The sequence below is a fragment of the Bufo gargarizans genome, chromosome 1 (assembly GCF_014858855.1).
Source record: "Bufo gargarizans isolate SCDJY-AF-19 chromosome 1, ASM1485885v1, whole genome shotgun sequence".
NCBI lineage: Eukaryota > Metazoa > Chordata > Amphibia > Anura > Bufonidae > Bufo > Bufo gargarizans.
In genome coordinates this window covers 399,666,454-399,684,234 of record NC_058080.1, presented here as the reverse complement: position 1 = coordinate 399,684,234, position 17,781 = coordinate 399,666,454, and the positions used below count along the sequence as shown (strand labels likewise).

The following is a 17,781-nucleotide window of genomic DNA, read 5'->3' as shown; positions in this document are numbered from 1 at the left end:
TCATTTTGGAAATAACACAACCGGATCCAGATGGTTGAATTATTGAACGGATGCGTTTTTGCTGATCCCCTGATGAATCCAGCAAAAACGCAGATGTTAAAGTAGCCCTAAAGGGACACTGACAGGCCCAATAACCATAATTAGCTGTACATATCCATGCACAGGTCTTCTAATGTGCATTAAAAACATATAAGTATACCCTCTGTCCACATTATGAATACAGTTAACCCACGTTTTATAACCTGAAGTAATCGCTGTTCTTTCTGCCCAAGGGGCGGGGTTTCAGCTCCACTTGCGCCCAGCCAGCATCAGCCCAACCGCCGTTTTTGAAGCGCCGCCCAGCTCATCAATATTCACTTAGCTGGGCGGCTTCTGCAGTCCCCGACCTTCTGAGATCCGGCGCATGCCTAATAGAAAGCTATGGGCATCGGACGCAGCCCGGCACCCATAGCTTTCTATTGGGCATGCGCCGGATCTCGGAAGGTCGGGGACTGCAGAAGCCGCCTAGCTAAGTGAATATTGATGAGCTGGGCGGCGCTTCAAAGCGGCGGTTGGGCTGATGCTGGCTGGGCGCAAGTGGAAGCTGAAACCCCGCCCCTTGGGCAGAAAGAACAGCGATTACTTCAGGTTATAAAACGTGGGTTAACTGTATTCATAATGTGGACAGAGGGGATACTTATATGTTTTTAATGCACATTAGAAGACCTGTACATGGATATGTACAGCTAATTATGGGTATTGGGCCTGTCAGTGTCCCTTTAAATACAAGTTTTACTGAATATTTTCCTACAAAGCTATATATCAATCTGCTCAGCTCCTCCTGCTCTATAACCTGCTGCCTGCAGATTGCACTGCATTTCATGGTGACAGGTTCTCTTGAAATGAGAAAGTCAGTTTTCAATGCTCATAAGTAAAGGACTGTTTAATATGTGATCTGAAAGTGTTCGGCATCTCAGAAGTGTGAATCAAGTGATATCATTGATACAGAGGTCTGAATGTCTGAGGTTGATGTTTTTCACTTTCACGTGCAGAATGCTAAACAAGCATACTGTAGTTTGTGGATAAAGGCAAGAAGAAGTCTCGCAGATGCTATGGAGCCCATGGGAAGGAGGACACAAACTAAACAGCTTTCCTCCACAGAATACCCACTCCTCAATCACAAATAATTAGTAAAAATAGCTGGAAAAAAGATGAGTACAGACAAGTATCCTGTATGAGGACTGGAGTAGAAACTCCATATCATATTTGATTATGGAACGTATCATTATTTTGTCAATGTACTTATCTTTTTTCTTACTGGTGCAATTGTGAGGTAAACTATTCTGTATGTAAACAAAGGAGGATATACTACACACAACCAGGAAGACCTAGCATAAGACTAAATCGGACTAAACAGAGCAGGCGTATTTTTAGTATTGCAGGACACCTTGTGGACATAAGTGGAATTTACTGGGTGCAAATCATGGTGACATAGAAAGCCTCTACTGTTCAAAAAAACCTAAAAAAACCTGAGGGTTGTCTCTAGTTCGCCAAAGACCATCTGGATTCCCTTTCCTGCAACTGCATATTATCTGAACGGGGATCTGACCAGCTCGTGGCTGCTTATATCATACTTCCAACCAAATAGTAAAAACTGACTGTGCTCCTTTGTATTCAGTCACTATAGAAAATATTTGGTACAGACTCAGCAATTATGATACAGAGTTCTACCTTTGGAGTAAAAGCATGGTTACATGCCGCTAGGAGAACCATCACCGCTGTGGTCAGTCATTGGGGACCGCAGGACTGCTAAATGGAGCCACGGAGCCGCAACAGAGCATTAGGGAGCAGAGGAGGATGAGTTCTTCAGCACACAGAGAACACTGCTAGCAAAAGTTACAAATGGCTAAAAGCTGCATGTATACATCCTTCCTTTCCATTACTAAGGACTGAAAGTGTCCCAGCACAGGTGATGAGGGGAAATGTTCACAAGTTATCCTTTTAGGAATCTGTTTTTGGTTGACATAAAATAGTATCAGTACAAATAATGTACTTTACTAGACATATTATATGCAATACGGTGATGCAATGCATATGTACTGTAGCTGTTATTTGAATCTGCCATGAAAAGGGTTAATTAGAATGCTTTTTTCAGGGCTGACCAATTACCAGACCTTTGGCTGCATATTTTCCGGCGTGGAAGATACATGCCATGACACTGTGCTATTCATTTTCATGAAGACGTCATTAGTGAACCGTGACCTGTTACGCCTGCTCTCCATTTACAGGATTGGCTGCTCAGATTTTAATTGAATGTCAACCATTAGTCACAAAATATGATTCATACTTTTAGTATAGTTTTGTATTTCCTCATCTTGTGTTTCCTCATCTTGCCTACAGAACTATTAGTACTTGAAAGTGCTTGACAGTACATGAAGTGAAAGTTTACTTTGCAGTAAATTTAAAGGAAGTTTGTCGGCAGTTTGGGGCCCTTAGACCGCTTGCAGAGAAGAGATACGGATTAGGTCCGGATGAGTTCAGTTAAAAATGCACGATTTCGCAAGCAAGTTCATTCAGTTTTGCCTGCGATTGCGTTCAGTTGTTCAGTTTTTATTGCGCGCGTGCAATGCGATTTAGGCCTCATGCACACGACAGTGCTTTTTTACTGTCAGTGATTTGGCTTCAGTGGTCCGTGTCCGATTTTGCTTCAGTTGTGTTAATGAAGGTTAATGAAAAGTGTTAATGAAGGTTAATGAAAAAAAGTGTTAATGAAGGTTAATGAAAAGTGTAATTTTATTGCCCCAAGGTCTTGTAGAAAAAAACGGACACGGACGCGGACACGGATGACATACCAGTTGTGCATCCGTTTTTTTTTAGACGGACCCATTGACTTGAATGGGTCCGTCCTCCGTTTTCCACTGACAAGAATAGGACAGGTTATATTTTTTGGACGGACTGGAATCACGGATCACGGACGCGGAGATAAAACGGAGGACTATTAGTTTTTTTTCACAGCTCCATAAAAATGAATTGGACCTCCGCTAAACTGAAAAATGACGGAACGGATGCACACAACGGTCGTGTGCATGAGGCCTTAGGCTACATGCACACAACCGTATTTTGTTTCCGTGTCCGCATCAGTATGTTCGTTCCGTTGCGCCGCAAAAAAAGAATAGTGCATGTCCTATTTTTTTCTAGTTTGCGGACAAAGATAGCATTATTACAATGGATCCGCAAAAAAAAAAACGGATGCTATACGGAACGTCAGCAATTTGCAGACCGCAAAACACATACGGTCGTGTGCATGTAGCCTTAGGCCTCTTTCACACGGGCGTTGCGGGGAAATGTGCGGGTGCGTTGCGGGTAGAGTTGTTGCGATACCAAATTTTTGATTCGGTTTCGATACCATGAAAAAGTATTGCGATACTCGATACCATTCGATACCACGCGAAAAAAATAAACCAAAAAAGCCACGTGCATTCCGCATTTTTAAAAATGGCGAATCGCGCAGTTTTTATTTATTTTTTTATGTTTCGGCATTCACCACCTAGATTTTTTTTTATATTTTAATAGTTTGGACTTTTCTGACGTGGCGATATGTAATATGTTTATTATTTATATATTTTATATGTGAAATTGGGAAAAGGGGGTGATTTATACTTCATATTTTGGTGGGGGGTTTTTTTTACTTTTTTTTTTTTTACACTTTTTATTTAATAACTATTTCCCCCCTTAGGGGCTAGAACCTGGGATCTTTCATCCCTTGTCCTATTCACCCTGATAGATCTCTATCAGGGTGAATAGGACTTCACACTGTCCCTGCTGCTCTGTGCTTTGTGCACACAGCATCAGGGATGTTACCATGGCAACCAGGGCTTCTGTAGCGTCCTGGCTGCCATGGTAACCGATCGGAGCCCCAGGCTTACACAGCTGGGGCTCCGATCAGAAGCTGCCACTGCACCACCAATGAGGGGGAGGGGAGAGGACCCTGTGCCCACTGCCACCAATGATTTTAATACTGGGGGGTTGAGAGGGGCCGGCGCACTGTGCCACCAATGATTTTAATGGGATGGGGGGTTGAGGGGGGGCACACTGCACCACCAATGATAATTACCCCTTTATACAGGAGGCGGGTACTGGCAGATCAGCGGCAGTTAACCCCTTAGGTGCCGCACCTGAGGGGTTAACTGCCGCTGATCGCAGCTCCCTGTCAGGGGCAGGGTGCCGGCAATGCGATTCTGCTGCCGTCACCCGCCTCCTGTATTGTGTTAAAGACTGACTACTTTATATGGGACTCCAGACTTTCACTATCAGGTCACACAGAGCGGCGTCCAGCGATGTCCCAGCACTCACCATTAGTCCTGGGCGCCGCTCCGTTCGCCCGCAGTGCCCCATTACTGTCTCCTCTCCTGCTCCACATGCTGCTGATTACTATCGGAGCGATGGGAGGAGACATCAGCTTCACTAGTGGGCGTTCCTTCTCCCTGGCTGTAGCGCTGTCCAATCGCAGCGCAGGGAGAAGGAACGCCCACTAGTAAAGCTGATGTCTCCTACCATCGCTCCGATAGTAATCAGCAGCATGTGGAGCAGGAGAGGAGACAGTAATGGAGCACTGCGGGCGAACGGAGCGGCGCCCAGGAATAATGGTGAGTGCTGGGACATCGCTGGGCGCCGCTCTGTGTGGGAATAGTCCTATCATTGGTGGCTCAGTGCGCCCGCCCCTCTCTTCTCATTGGTGGCAGCGGCACAGGGGGAGGGAGGACAGCTTCCTTCTCCCTGTCCTGCTGAGAGAACATGAGCGCGCCGATAGCAGCGCGCTCATGTTCAGAGATACTAGACTGTGCAGAAGCGCAGCCCAGTATCGAAAAAACTGAAATCCCGGTATCGTATCGATACCGGGACAAAAGTATCGATTGGGTATCAAAATTTCGATACCCGCAACAACCCTAGTTGCGGGAACATGCGCCATTTTTCGGCGCGAGTGCAAAACATTGTAATGCGTTTTGCACTCGCGTGAGAAAAATCGGCATGTTTGGTACCCAAACCCGAACTTCTTAACAGAAGTTCGTGCTTGGGATCGGTGTTCTGTAAATTGTATTATTTTCCATTATAACATGGTTATAAGGGAAAATAATAGCATTCTGAATACAGAATGCATATTAAAATAGCACTGGAGGGGTTAAAAAAAATAATAAAATAATTTAACTCACCTTAATCCACTTGATCGCACAGCCGGCATCTCCTTCTGTCTTCATCTTAGCTGTGTGCAGTAACAGGACCTGTGGTGACGTCACTCCGGTCATCACATGATCTTTTACCATTGTGATGGATCATGTGATGGACCATGTGATGACCAGAGTGACGTCACCACAGGTGCTTGTTGCTACACAAAGCTAAGATGAAGACAGAAGGAGATGCCGGCTGCGCGATCAAGTGGATTAAGGTGAGTTAAATTATAATTGGTTTTTTTTAACCCCTCCAACGCTATTTTACTATGCATTCTGTATTCAGAATGCTATTATTTTCCCTTCTAACCATGTTATAAGGAAAAATAATAATGATTGGGTCTCCATCCCGATCGTCTCCTAGCAACCGTGCGTGAAAATCGCACCGCATCCGCACTTGCTTGCGGATACTTGCGATTTTCACGCAACCCCATTCATTTCTATGGGGCCTGCGTTACATTAAAAAACGCAGAATATAGAGCATGCTGCGATTTTCAAGCAACGCACAAGTGATGCGTGAAAATCACTGCTCATGTGAACAGCCCCATAGAAATGAATGGGTCGGGATTCAGTGCGGGTGCAATGCGTTCAATTCATGCATCGCATCCGCGCGGAATACTCACCCGTGTGAAATGGGCCTTAATGTGTTTTTCACACGCGTGATAAAAAACTGAAGGTTTACAACCAACATCTCTTAGCAACCATCCGTGAAAAACGCATCGCATCTGCACTTGCTTGCAGATGCAATGCGATTTTCACGCAGCCCCATTCACTTCAACGCACAAGTGATGCATGAAAAACAAAGCTCATGTACACAGACCAATTGAATTGAATGGGTCCAGATTCAGTGCGGGCGCAATGCGTTCACATCACGCATTGCACCCGCGAGGAATACTCGCTTGTGTGAAAGGGGCCTTATTGGTGACCGGGAGAATGGAACAGATACGCAATGCATTTGTGAAATGTTCAGACTCTTTCACTTTTTTACATTTTGTTATGTTGCAGCCTTGTACTAAAATAAAAAAAATTATGTTTTCCACCATAATTCTGCACTCAATACTCCATAGAGAAAGTGTACGTGAACAGAATTTTAGACATTTTTTTGCAAATTTATTTAAAAGGAAAAAAAAAAAATTGCTCTGGGGTCCCCCATTTCTTTCGATCATCTCTGAGAGGTACTTTATTGTTAGGTACTTTATTCAAGAATTATACATGATTTCTTATGTTTGTGATTGTTTTGTCCACTTTGCAAAGATAGAATCTTGTCCTTGCTTGGATCTAACCTTACTGTAGATCTGTGCTTCGTGAGAGTCACATAGATTATTGTCTAGGACCCTCAGGGCTTATAGTTTCACATGTATAGTAATATAGTTGATACATCAAATCTTGTCTGTGCAGCCTTTTTTATGAGTTGCTTTGCTATATGGTTATGTGTATCGTGTGTAGCAGCTCATTTAACTTTTTTTTTTCTCTAATGTTGTGGTGCCCGTCCACCTCATATATTGTATGGTATTGCAACTCAGACCTATTTAATTCAGTGTGGGAAAACTGTAATACCAGAGACAGTTGATAGGCAGGGGTGATGCTGTTCATGGAAAAACGCAAACCCCAACTCCTAAACATAGTAAGTAAACAAGCACACACACAGCACATCCACTGTCTCCACAGCACGCAGATGGCACGGTTAAAGCGGTACAACACACAAGGATATTTGTCCATGTGGTGTCTGTCACTCACACCAAAGCCAATAAAGCCCTGTCCTCAGCTGTGCATTCCAAACACAATGGGGCATATTTACTAAAGTAAACCCTATTTATGAGACACTGTGTCATCTCAGCTTAGATGCTCACTAAAACAGCTCTACCTACCCGCTACAGCTTCACAACTGACTTGTGCACTATAACACACATAAATGGAAATATTGTCAATTATATTTTTTTCTACCTTTAACATCTCAAGGACCAGCCTATTTTCCTTTTTGTATTTTCATTATTTGTTCCCCGTATTCCAAGACCCATAACTTTTTTACTTTTCTATTCACACAGACTTAAAGGGGTTCTGCACTTTCTTTTAACTGATGATCTATCCTCTGGATAGATCATCAGCTTCTGATCGGCGGGGATTTGACATCCAGGACCCCCGCCGATCAGCTGTTTGAGAAGGCAGCAGCGATCCAGCAGCACCGCGGCCTTCTCACTGTTTACCGCCGGCCCACTGACGTCACGACTAGTATCAACTAGAGTGGGCGGGGCTAAGCTCTGTTCCATTATGGAAGGGCTTCATTAGTACAGAAGAACCGGGAAGCGGTGAAGGATCTGTACTCACCACTTCCTGGTCCTCGGCTCGGCTATTGGCTGTGCAGGGCTGCGCACAGCATGAGGTCTCTCTGTGACCTCACACTGTGCGCCGCTATACACAGCCAGCCGACAGCAGAATGAAGAGGATCGCGATGGTGACCAGGAGCAGGAGAGGTAAGTGTTTTTTTTATTTTATTTTATTTGCACTGGGGGCTGATGGCTGACCCGAGGGACATGGGGCAGACATGAGGGGCTAATGGGGGGTTGATGGCTGACCTGAGGGGCTAATGGGGGGCTTATGGCTGACACGAGGGGCTAATGGGGGGCTTATGGCTGACATGAGGAGTTATTGGGGGCCTATGGCTGACATGAGGGGCTAATGGGGCGCTTATGGCTGACATGAGGGGCTAATGGGGCGCTTATGGCTGACATGAGGGACATGGGGCAGACATGAGGGGCTAATGGGGGGTTGATGGCTGACATGAGGGGCTAATGGGGGGCTTATGGCTGACATGAGGGGCTAATGGGGGTTTATGGCTGACATGAGGGGCTAATGGGTGCCTATGGCTGACATGAGGGGCTAATGGGGCGCTTATGGCTGACATGAGGGGCTAATGGGGCGCTTATGGCTGACATGAGGGGCTAATGGGGGGCTTATGGCTGACCTGAGGGGCTAATGGCTGACATGAGGGGCTAATGGGGCGCTTATGGCTGACATGAGGGGCTAATGGGGGGCTTATGGCTGACATGAGGGGCTAATGGGGGTCTATGGCTGACATGAGGGGCTAATGGGTGCCTATGGCTGACATGAGGGGCTAATGGGGCGCTTATGGCTGACATGAGGGGCTAATGGGGCGCTTATGGCTGACATGAGGGGCTAATGGGGCGCTTATGGCTGACATGAGGGGCTAATGGGGGGCTTATGGCTGACATGAGGGGCTAATGGGGGGCTTATGGCTGACATGAGGGGCTAATGGGGGGCTTATGGCTGACATGAGGGGCTAATGGGGGCTTATGGCAGACATTGGAGGGGTTTATGGCTGACATTGGGGGCTGATAGATGGCTAAAGGTTTGGGGGTTTATCTGAGCCATTGGGGGTCTGATTGCTGGTCTGACCTGAGGTGTAATGAAAAATGTTGTTTTCTTATTGTTCTCCTCTAAAACTAGGTGCCTCTTATAGGGCGAAAAATACGGTACAGTGCAGCAGAGACCAGTGCAGCAGAGACCATAGTCAGTTTATATAGTCGTTATATAGTGTCATATATTTTAATATGCACCTTGTGCTTTGTTATGCGTGTGAATCAGTCAGCCCCGCCCACCCCCTCATGCACAAGACCATTTGTATTTTGCGGTCCGCACAAAATATGGATGATGTCTGTGTGCATTCCGTATTTTGCGGAACGGAACAGCTAGTCACTAAAAGAACAGTACTAACCTTGTCTGCAATGCGGACAATAATAGGACATGTTCAATTTTTTTGAGGAACGGAAATACGGACATACGGAAACAGAATGCACAAGGACTAACTTCTGTTTTTTTTGCGGACCCATGGAAATAAATGGCTTCGTAAACAGTCCGCAAAAAAAAACGTAACGGAGACTGAAAGAAAAAATACGTCCATGTGCATGAGCCCTTATTGCCATCAAAGTAACAGAAACCATGGCACAATTTCGATGAAACCCTTCATTAGACTGTTAGCAGTAGTTTGGATCTGTCATACATTAAAAACCAGAACGGCGTTGAGGCAGCACGATTACTGCTATCAAAGTCACATAATCTTGACGGAACCCATCATTAGTCTGTTGGGAGCAGCTGCATCCATTGTATGATGAAACCAGCACGGTGTTGTGATTTTTATCATCGATGGAGGCCACAGCACAGGTGTGAACAGGGGACTGGGTGCCAGTGTGACCATCAGAAAAAGGGAGAATGTTCTGTATAATAATAAAAGTAGAAAGCCCTTCCTATGGTGGATGCTGTGAGGCTGTTTTATACTCAGCTTCCTGTAAAGGAAACAGGTTTCAAAGGAAAAGAGTTTACAAGACTCCAGTATGAGGATTATTAATAGTGTAAGCAAATGAACGTGTCTGCGCCGTGTCTGCTAGGGAACAAGTGCTACAAAGGAACAGGGTTATTAAAGAGCATAAACACATGCAGCGCATCTGGTCCAGCACATAGCACTGCGTTACAACGCCAGCCTGGAGCCATATCTCCTGCCCACCGCGACAAGCAGCGATACAAGGCCATCTTAAAGAGACCTTTAATATAACAGCAGTATGATGCCCTGAAAAAGTTACAAAATCGCAACCACTAAACCTCCTGGTTCTGTAGAATCATATAGTGCATCATGTGACCCTTGTCAGATATTTTGAAAAGTTCATGGATTTTGAAAATAGTCAATATTACAATGTTCCAATAGCATTAAAGGAGATGTTTCATCACATAAAGTGATATGTATGATGTGTACTAACCTAATGCACGTAACTTACCAAATATGCTTTATGTTACAATAATTTTGCTTGTCTTTATACACTGCTCGTCTCTAGGGATTATGGCCACCATTAAAATACATCAGCAGTGGCCGTGCTAGCACTGTAAAGTGAAACAAAGCCGGCCTCTCTTGTGGCCGGGATAGCGGGAGCGAGTGCGCTTAGTCTCCCATGCTCCTGTCTCTGTATGTCCTATGGATTTCTCACAGTGCGGGAGCATGCACACACAGACACATAGGGAATTACAGCTCCGCAGCACCACTGGCCTGTGTTGCCCGTCATGTTCGCAGGCACCGCCCCCTAGAACACCAGAAGTCCGGGCCTGGCTCTCTGAAGATAGAAGGTGAGACAACCCCTTTAAACCAGCAGCTCCAATGTTAACAGAAACAGGATTATCTAGAGATCTGTGTTAATTAGACATAAGCCGTTATTATCTGTAGTCAGGGAAAATCCTCCCAGTAACGTCCTCAGAGATGATAACATGCTGGACCACCATGCCAAACTAGGGATCTGCCTTAGTTTTTAATTGAGTTAGTTACATGAGCTCAACTCCTCCAGGGAGTTAAAGACATTTTGATGAGAAAAATGTTTATCTATGTGTAATTAAAGGTATTATTAATAAAAACAACACGACAAAAAAAGCAAACCACGAAGAAGAAGATCTGTAAGGTAAAACGGAAGACTCATTTAGACAAGTAGATCATCGTTATGAATCGAATGCTAGTAAATTTGTGGTGGATGATAATCACGTAATGTAAATGTATGTAGCGATTGAACATTTTACTAAAAACGCTAGTTCAAGCTTGCAAAATCGTTATCCTTTGTGGTTAATGAATTGTCATAATGTAAATGTGCATCGTGGGACATTTCGCCGATAGGCACGATGACTAGACCTGTCTGAACACAATCAACGATCATCGTTTAAGCGAGTATACGATAAATTTGTACACCGTACTCCCTGTATGTAAATGTTTGTCGTTATTATTGGTGTTGTGTCGGTAGGTCACTCATGTCATTGATCGACTGAATGATCTATTTGTCTAAATGAGCCATTAGAAATGAGTTCGGAACAATCAACTTGTTTAGTGCAAATCCATTGAACCCGTTAAACACACAATTTAGTAATATTACTAGAGAGACGTATTAGTAGGTGCTCTGCTTATACATGAGCTATTCATCCATGACAGCAAAATTAGCCACAGCCATGAGGGTGGAAAAAGAAAGTAGAGCAAAGTAATGCAAGGTAGGGTTAAAGTTTGGACTTGCTGGACCAGTGTCATACTTCAAATTTATCCAAATGTCTAAACTATGTAGAGAACACAGTGAGCTGCAGTCCAAAGCAATAAGCAATAAACTGACTTATATCTAATCTTGTACCTGCAGCTGTCACTCGATAGTTAAAATCAACCAAAAGTGGTGCAAAAACCTCAGTGTAGTCTTAGGGTAGGGCCAAATGTTCAAGTTTTTTATGCAGTTTTGAAGCCAAAACCAGGAGTGGATTAAAAAAACAAGAGGAGAAGTAGTATCTGCATTTAATATTTCCTGTTCCTATAATCCACTCCTAATTTACAAAAACTGCATCAAAAAGCATAAACGTGTGGCGGTAACCTGATGACCTGCCCATAATGAGCGCTTATTGACGATACAATAATTCGACTGACACTAGTTTAGTTCACTGTAAATGTATTGGTCACCTATGGCCAATGATTGCTCATTCACGTACAGTTTCAAGCAGCATATCCCCTGTTTGTGCTGCTGAAAAACAATGATTTTTATGGCACAGTATAGATAGGATTGCTGGACATGTTTACACAAGGCAATGATAAAATTGTTTGGAAGATCATCGGTATGCCTAAATGTGCAACAAAGAACTACATTGGTGAATGTAGATGAAGACATCTAGATTCTATCTTCATAGAAGATCAGAATAACTTCCAGAATTCCTTACACACCTTAGATCTCATATGCTTACTGGTCTACTGGGTACGGACCCTTGAATGTACTGTATGTACTGTACTTAGACAAAGTTAGTAAACTGTCAAGGAAGAATTCAAGGGTAACAAGGGATAACATATAATACCAAATGGTAATATTATACCATTGAAGTCATACATTTACATATACCTCAACCAGACCAAACTCAGTTTTTCACAATTCTGGACATTTACTCCTAGTAGACATTCCTTTTCTTAGATCAGTTCAGATGACTACTACAAACCGGATTCCAAAAAAGTTAGGACATTAAACAAATTGTGAATAAAAACTGAATGCAATGATGTGGAGATGGCAAATGTCAATATTTTATTTGTAATAGAACGTAGATGACAGATCAAACGTTTAATCCGAGTAAATGTATCATTTTAAAGGAAAAATACGTTGATTCAAATTTTCACGGTGTCAACAAATCCCCAAAAAGTTGGGACAAGTAGCAATAAGAGGCTGGAAAAAGTATATTTGAGCATAACGAAGAGCTGGAAGACCAATTAACAGTAATTAGGTCAATTGGCAACATGATTGGGTATAAAAAGAGCTTCTCAGAGTGGCAGTGTCTCTCAGAAGCCAAGATGGGTAGAGGATCACCAATTCCCACAATGTTGTGCAGAAAGATAGTGGAGCAATATCAGAAAGGTGTTACCCAGCGAAAAATTGCAAAGACTTTGCATCTATCATCATCAACTGTGCATAACATCATCCGAAGATTCAGAGAATCTGGAACAATCTCTGTGCGTAAGGGTCAAGGCCGTAAAACCATACTGGATGCCCCTGATCTCTGGGCTCTTAAACGACACTGCACCACAAACAGGAATGCTACTGTAAAGGAAATCACAGAATGGGCTCAGGAATACTTCCAGAAACCATTGTCAGTTAACACAATCCACCGTGCCATCCGCCGTTGCCAGCTGAAACTCTACAGTGCAAAGAAGAAGCCATGTCTAAGCAAGATCCACAAGCTCAGGCGCTTTCACTGGGCCAGGGATCATTTAAAATGGAGTGTGGCAAAATGAAAGACTGTTCTGTGGTCAGACGAGTCACGATTCAAAGTTCTTTTTGGAAATCTTGGACGCCATGTCATCCGGACCAAAGAGGACAAGGACAACCCAAGTTGTTATCAATGCTCAGTTCAGAAGCCTGCATCTCTGATGGTATGGGGTTGCATGAGTGCGTGTGGCATGAGCAGCTTGCATGTCTGGAAAGGCACCATCAATGCAGAAATATATATTCAGGTTCTAGAACAACATATGCTCCCATCCAGACGTCATCTCTTTCAGGGAAGACCCTGCATTTTTCAACAAGATAATGCCAGACCACATTCTGCATCAAACACAACATCATGGCTGCGTAGGAGAAGGATCCGGGTACTGAAATGGCCAGTCTGCAGTCCAGATCTTTCACCTATAGAGAACATTTGGCGCATCATAAAGAGGGAGGTGCAACAAAGAAGGCCCAAGACGATTGAACAGTTAGAGGCCTGTATTAGACAAGAATGGGAGAGCATTCCTATTTCTAAACTTGAGAAACTGGTCTCCTCGGTCCCCAGACGTCTGCTGAGTGTTGTAAGAAGAAGGGGAGATGCCACACAGTGGTGAAAATGGCCTTGTCCCAACTTTTTGGGGATTTGTTGACACCATGAAATTCTGATTCAACATATTTTTCCCTTAAAATGGTACATTTTCTCAGTTTAAACTTTTGTTCCGTGATTTATGTTCTATTCTGAATAAAATATTAGAAGTTGGCACCTCCACATCATTGCATTCAGTTTTTATTCACGATTTGTATAATGTCCCAACTTTTTTGGAATCCGGTTTGTACATACACATACCAGATTACTACTATATATAATACTAGAAACATTAAGAATTATTTCAACCTGTACTTATTTCCTCACACTCCCAGTGGCTCAGACATTTACATACATGAGGTTAATATATGGTAGCAATGCCTTCCAATTGTCTAACTTGGGTCTAACATTTTGGGTAGCCTTTCACAAGGCTCTCACAATATGTTGCTAGAATTTTGGCCTATTTCTCCTGAGGTGACTGGTGTAACTGGGTCAGGTTTGTAGGCCTCCTTGCTTGCACACACTTTTCCAGTTCTGCCCAAATATTTTCTATGGTATTGGCAGGGCTTTGTGATGGCCACTTTATTACCTTCACGTTGTTGCCATTCTGCAACAACTTTGGAAGTATGTTTGGGTTCATTGTCCAGTTGGAAGTTCGATTTCTGCTTTACCTTCATGGCTGATGACTTCAGATGTTGCTTCAATATCTCCACATAATATGTCTTTCTCATAATGCCATCTGTTTTGTGAAGTGCACCAGGCCCTTGAAGAAAGCACCTATTAAAGATCATGCTTTATGGCTGGGATGGTGTTCTTTGACTTGCAGGCCTCCCCCTTTTTCCTTCATACATAACAATAGTCACTTTGGCCAAACAGTTTGTTTTTGTCTTATCAGAGCAGAGAACATTTCTCCAAAAGTTGTGGTGCAGTGGTTTCTTTGCTGAGAAGGTCATGTCTGTATAGGACATGTTTAACTGTTAATATAGATACTTTTCTACCTGTTACCTCCAGCGTCTTCACAAAGGATTTTTCTGTTGCTCTTGGATGGATTTGCATTTTTCATTCCAATCTACATTCATTTATAGGAGACAAAACATGTTTGATGGATGTGTGGTTCCACGATGTTTAGACCTGCATATTATCATTTAAACCAGGCATGCTCAACCTGCGGCCCTCCAGCTGTTGTAAAACTACAACTCCCACAATGCCCTGCTGTAGGCCGATAGCTGTAGGCTGTTCGGGCATGCTGGGAGTTGTAGTTTTGCAACAGCTGGAGGGCCCCAGGTTGAGCATGCCTGATTTAAACAGATGACCATGGTACTTTCAGGTGCTTGGACATTTCTCCAAAGGATGTACCAGGCTTATGGAGGTCTACAATTATTTTTCTGGTGTCTTGACTGATTTCTTTTGATGTTCCTATGATGTCAATCAAACAGTCAAGTAGGCCTTAAAACAATGCCACAGGTAAACCTCTAATCAACTCAGAAGATTCTGAAGCTATGTCAATGTTTTCTGGACTTTTTCAAGCAATTTAAAAGCCTAATCAACTTGGTTATTATAAACTTCTGACCCACTGGGAATGTGATGAAAGCAATAAAAGCTGAAATAAATCATTGTCTCTAGTATTTTGACATTTCACATTTTTGAAATATAGTAGTGGTCCTAACTAACCTCCGAGATGAAATGATGTACTAGGAATAAATGTCAGGAATTGTGAAAAACTGAGTTTTAATAAATGCAGCTGAGGTGTAGGTCAGTGATGCCCAACCTACGGCCCGCGAAGCTGGGAGATATAATTTCTATCTGATATAAGAGTCCAGAAGTGCAGAGATATAATAGATGCGTTCATACAGTGATTAGCTGAAGAGTAATAAAACTTCCCTGACTGATTATGTGTATGCCTATCAACAGGATAGACGATAAGTGTCTCATATCTGGGGGACCAACCCTGCAATCATGAAAAAAGAGGTCCCAAAGTCCCCTATGAGAAGGGAGCAGTGGTGCACATGCATGGCCACTACTGTATTCACTTCTATGGAACAGCCAGATATGGCGCTAGGTGCCGTACTTTGCATTCCCACTGAAGTGAATGGAGTAGTGGTCATTCACATCCACTTTGGGACCTCTGTTATTTGTGTTTGCTGGGGGCCCCAGCAATGTTGTTCCATAATGGTTGCTAATTCTCGAAACATACTGTATTCCCCTTAGAATAACTAAAAACAGTACTCCTAGGGGAGAAGAGGGTACAAGCATGCAAGGGGGCATACTTTGATTTGCATAGACTGCCATATAAAAACACTATAATGGATGCCCACTGAAAAGCATTACTACTGTAGTTTTGATCCAGTGAATATACTAGTGAACATGTGGCACAAAACCTTCCTGTCAAGCAACGTGCACTTTTATACAGTATAATTTATTTGGCTCCCTGATACTATATGCCCAAGGAGGCTATCATATGATGGCGAGGAGCAAACCTTCATATCTGGCCGAGAGAGATTCAGCTGTTAGCAGAATGCATTTGCTGGCGTGGGCAGTGTAATGTGGGCAGGCTGTTAAATTCACTGAAGCACTTCAAGTGTAGCAGACAGTCATATAGTGAACACTAGCATCCGCTGGCAGTAATTAATTTCAGCACTGATTTTATCTCGGGGCAATCTTTTTTCCTTACACAAGATAAACCGGATCCTAGTAACTTCTTGATTCAGGTGACGTTAGAAGATAATCGAGCAAAACAAATAACAAATTAAACAACAGAAACAATAAAATGCATCAAATGGAAATAATCTGTTAGGCCAGGTTCACACAGTAGACTCTAAAGAGAGGGAGAGTTTAGGGAAAGACTTCGGGTACAATATATTATGATTTCTTGCTGATTTACGGTTCAGAATTATAACTGTGAAAACAGGAGCAGAAGATAAAAGAGCACATACTTCATTATACATCACAACACTTACCTTTGGACATTTTCTTCAAATAACTTTAACTTCTCTTCATCCTCCTCACATTGTCTCTTTTTAGCCTCTTCCTCTTCCACTGAGCCAGCCGGTGCTCCTTGCATAAGCCATTTCTCTCTGAGTGATTTGGACTGTAACAAAGACGACAAGTTACATATTAAACATTTTAATATGAGAATCAAGGAGCATATTAATCATGGAGAACAATCTGTACGGTCTGTATGCTCCTTGCAGACAGTCCTGACTACGTGCTCTAACAGTGTCTATACAGACCTGCCTGCAAGTTTTATTAGTGGTGGTCTAGGTCAACGGTCAAGTAAGTTCCTGTATATTCCTTTACAAACTGAGTAAAAAAGACTTTGACTAGAGTTATATGTATATAATTAATCTATCTATAAATCATACTGTATATCTATCAATCTTATATCTGTCTAATATCTATCTATCTAATATCTATCTCATATCTATATACCTCATATCTATTTATCAATCAATCCAGCTTTATTGGCAGGTCTAAAATTATACATTAGCATTGCCAAAGCGTGTGGGAAATAGGGGGTTGACAAATGGGGACACACCCAGGGTCGGTGTATAGGAGTCTGTGGCCTATCATGACAGGGGGGAAGGGGTGCGGACACACCCCGGGTCAGGGTATAAGAGTCCATGGTATATCATGCTCCTCTCAGTCTATGGCAGGCACTGATATATTGTGCTGCTATGTCCACTGTGTTCTCTTCCTCTCCCAGCAGGATGAGCAGTTTATCTTCCTCCTCCATGGAGCTGAAGTCTGAAAGTAGATCAGAGAGTCTCCTAAAGTGGATGTCCCTCACTGCTGAGTATTTGGGACAGTATATCAGTAAATGGGACCTATCCTCCACCACCTCCAGGAGGCACTGCTGGCCACCCGGCCATGTAGCTCTGTCGATGCCGTCTGGATTCGACGGCCAGTCTGTAGTGACTCAGAATTTTCCAGTCTCTGGGGTTCCTTAGTTTCTCCTGATATGGGGCCAGTTTGTAGTCTCTCTGCAGGCTCTGGTACACCGTCAGCTTCTGGGATGCTCTCACCTCCTTCCTCCATTCACTGATGTATTCCTCTTGTCTACTGTGTTCCTGATCCCAGCTTTTGTGAGGTGGTGTGGGGTGATTTTCTGGTCGGGCTGGGTTTCAGTAAGTTGATTTTGGGGCTTTGCCTAGCCTGGGATCCCTTGGTTTATCAAAGCTTTATGGTGATGGGAGCCGTCACTACTACCATGTAGCGCCCCCTCTTCTGGATT

The 17,781-nt window shown here is 43.4% G+C and overlaps 1 protein-coding gene across 3 annotated transcripts in view; it reads right to left on the bottom strand.

Annotated features, from left to right (window-relative positions):
* LOC122921092 (A-kinase anchor protein 2-like) overlaps positions 1-17,781 on the bottom strand; it is a 376,427-nt gene that overhangs the window by 249,498 nt on the left and 109,148 nt on the right. For all 3 annotated transcript variants that reach the window (XM_044271024.1, XM_044271040.1, XM_044271032.1), the window contains exon 3: positions 16,508-16,638. In XM_044271024.1, coding sequence (XP_044126959.1) covers positions 16,508-16,638 — 131 coding nt within the window. The remainder of the gene's footprint in view (positions 1-16,507; positions 16,639-17,781) is intronic.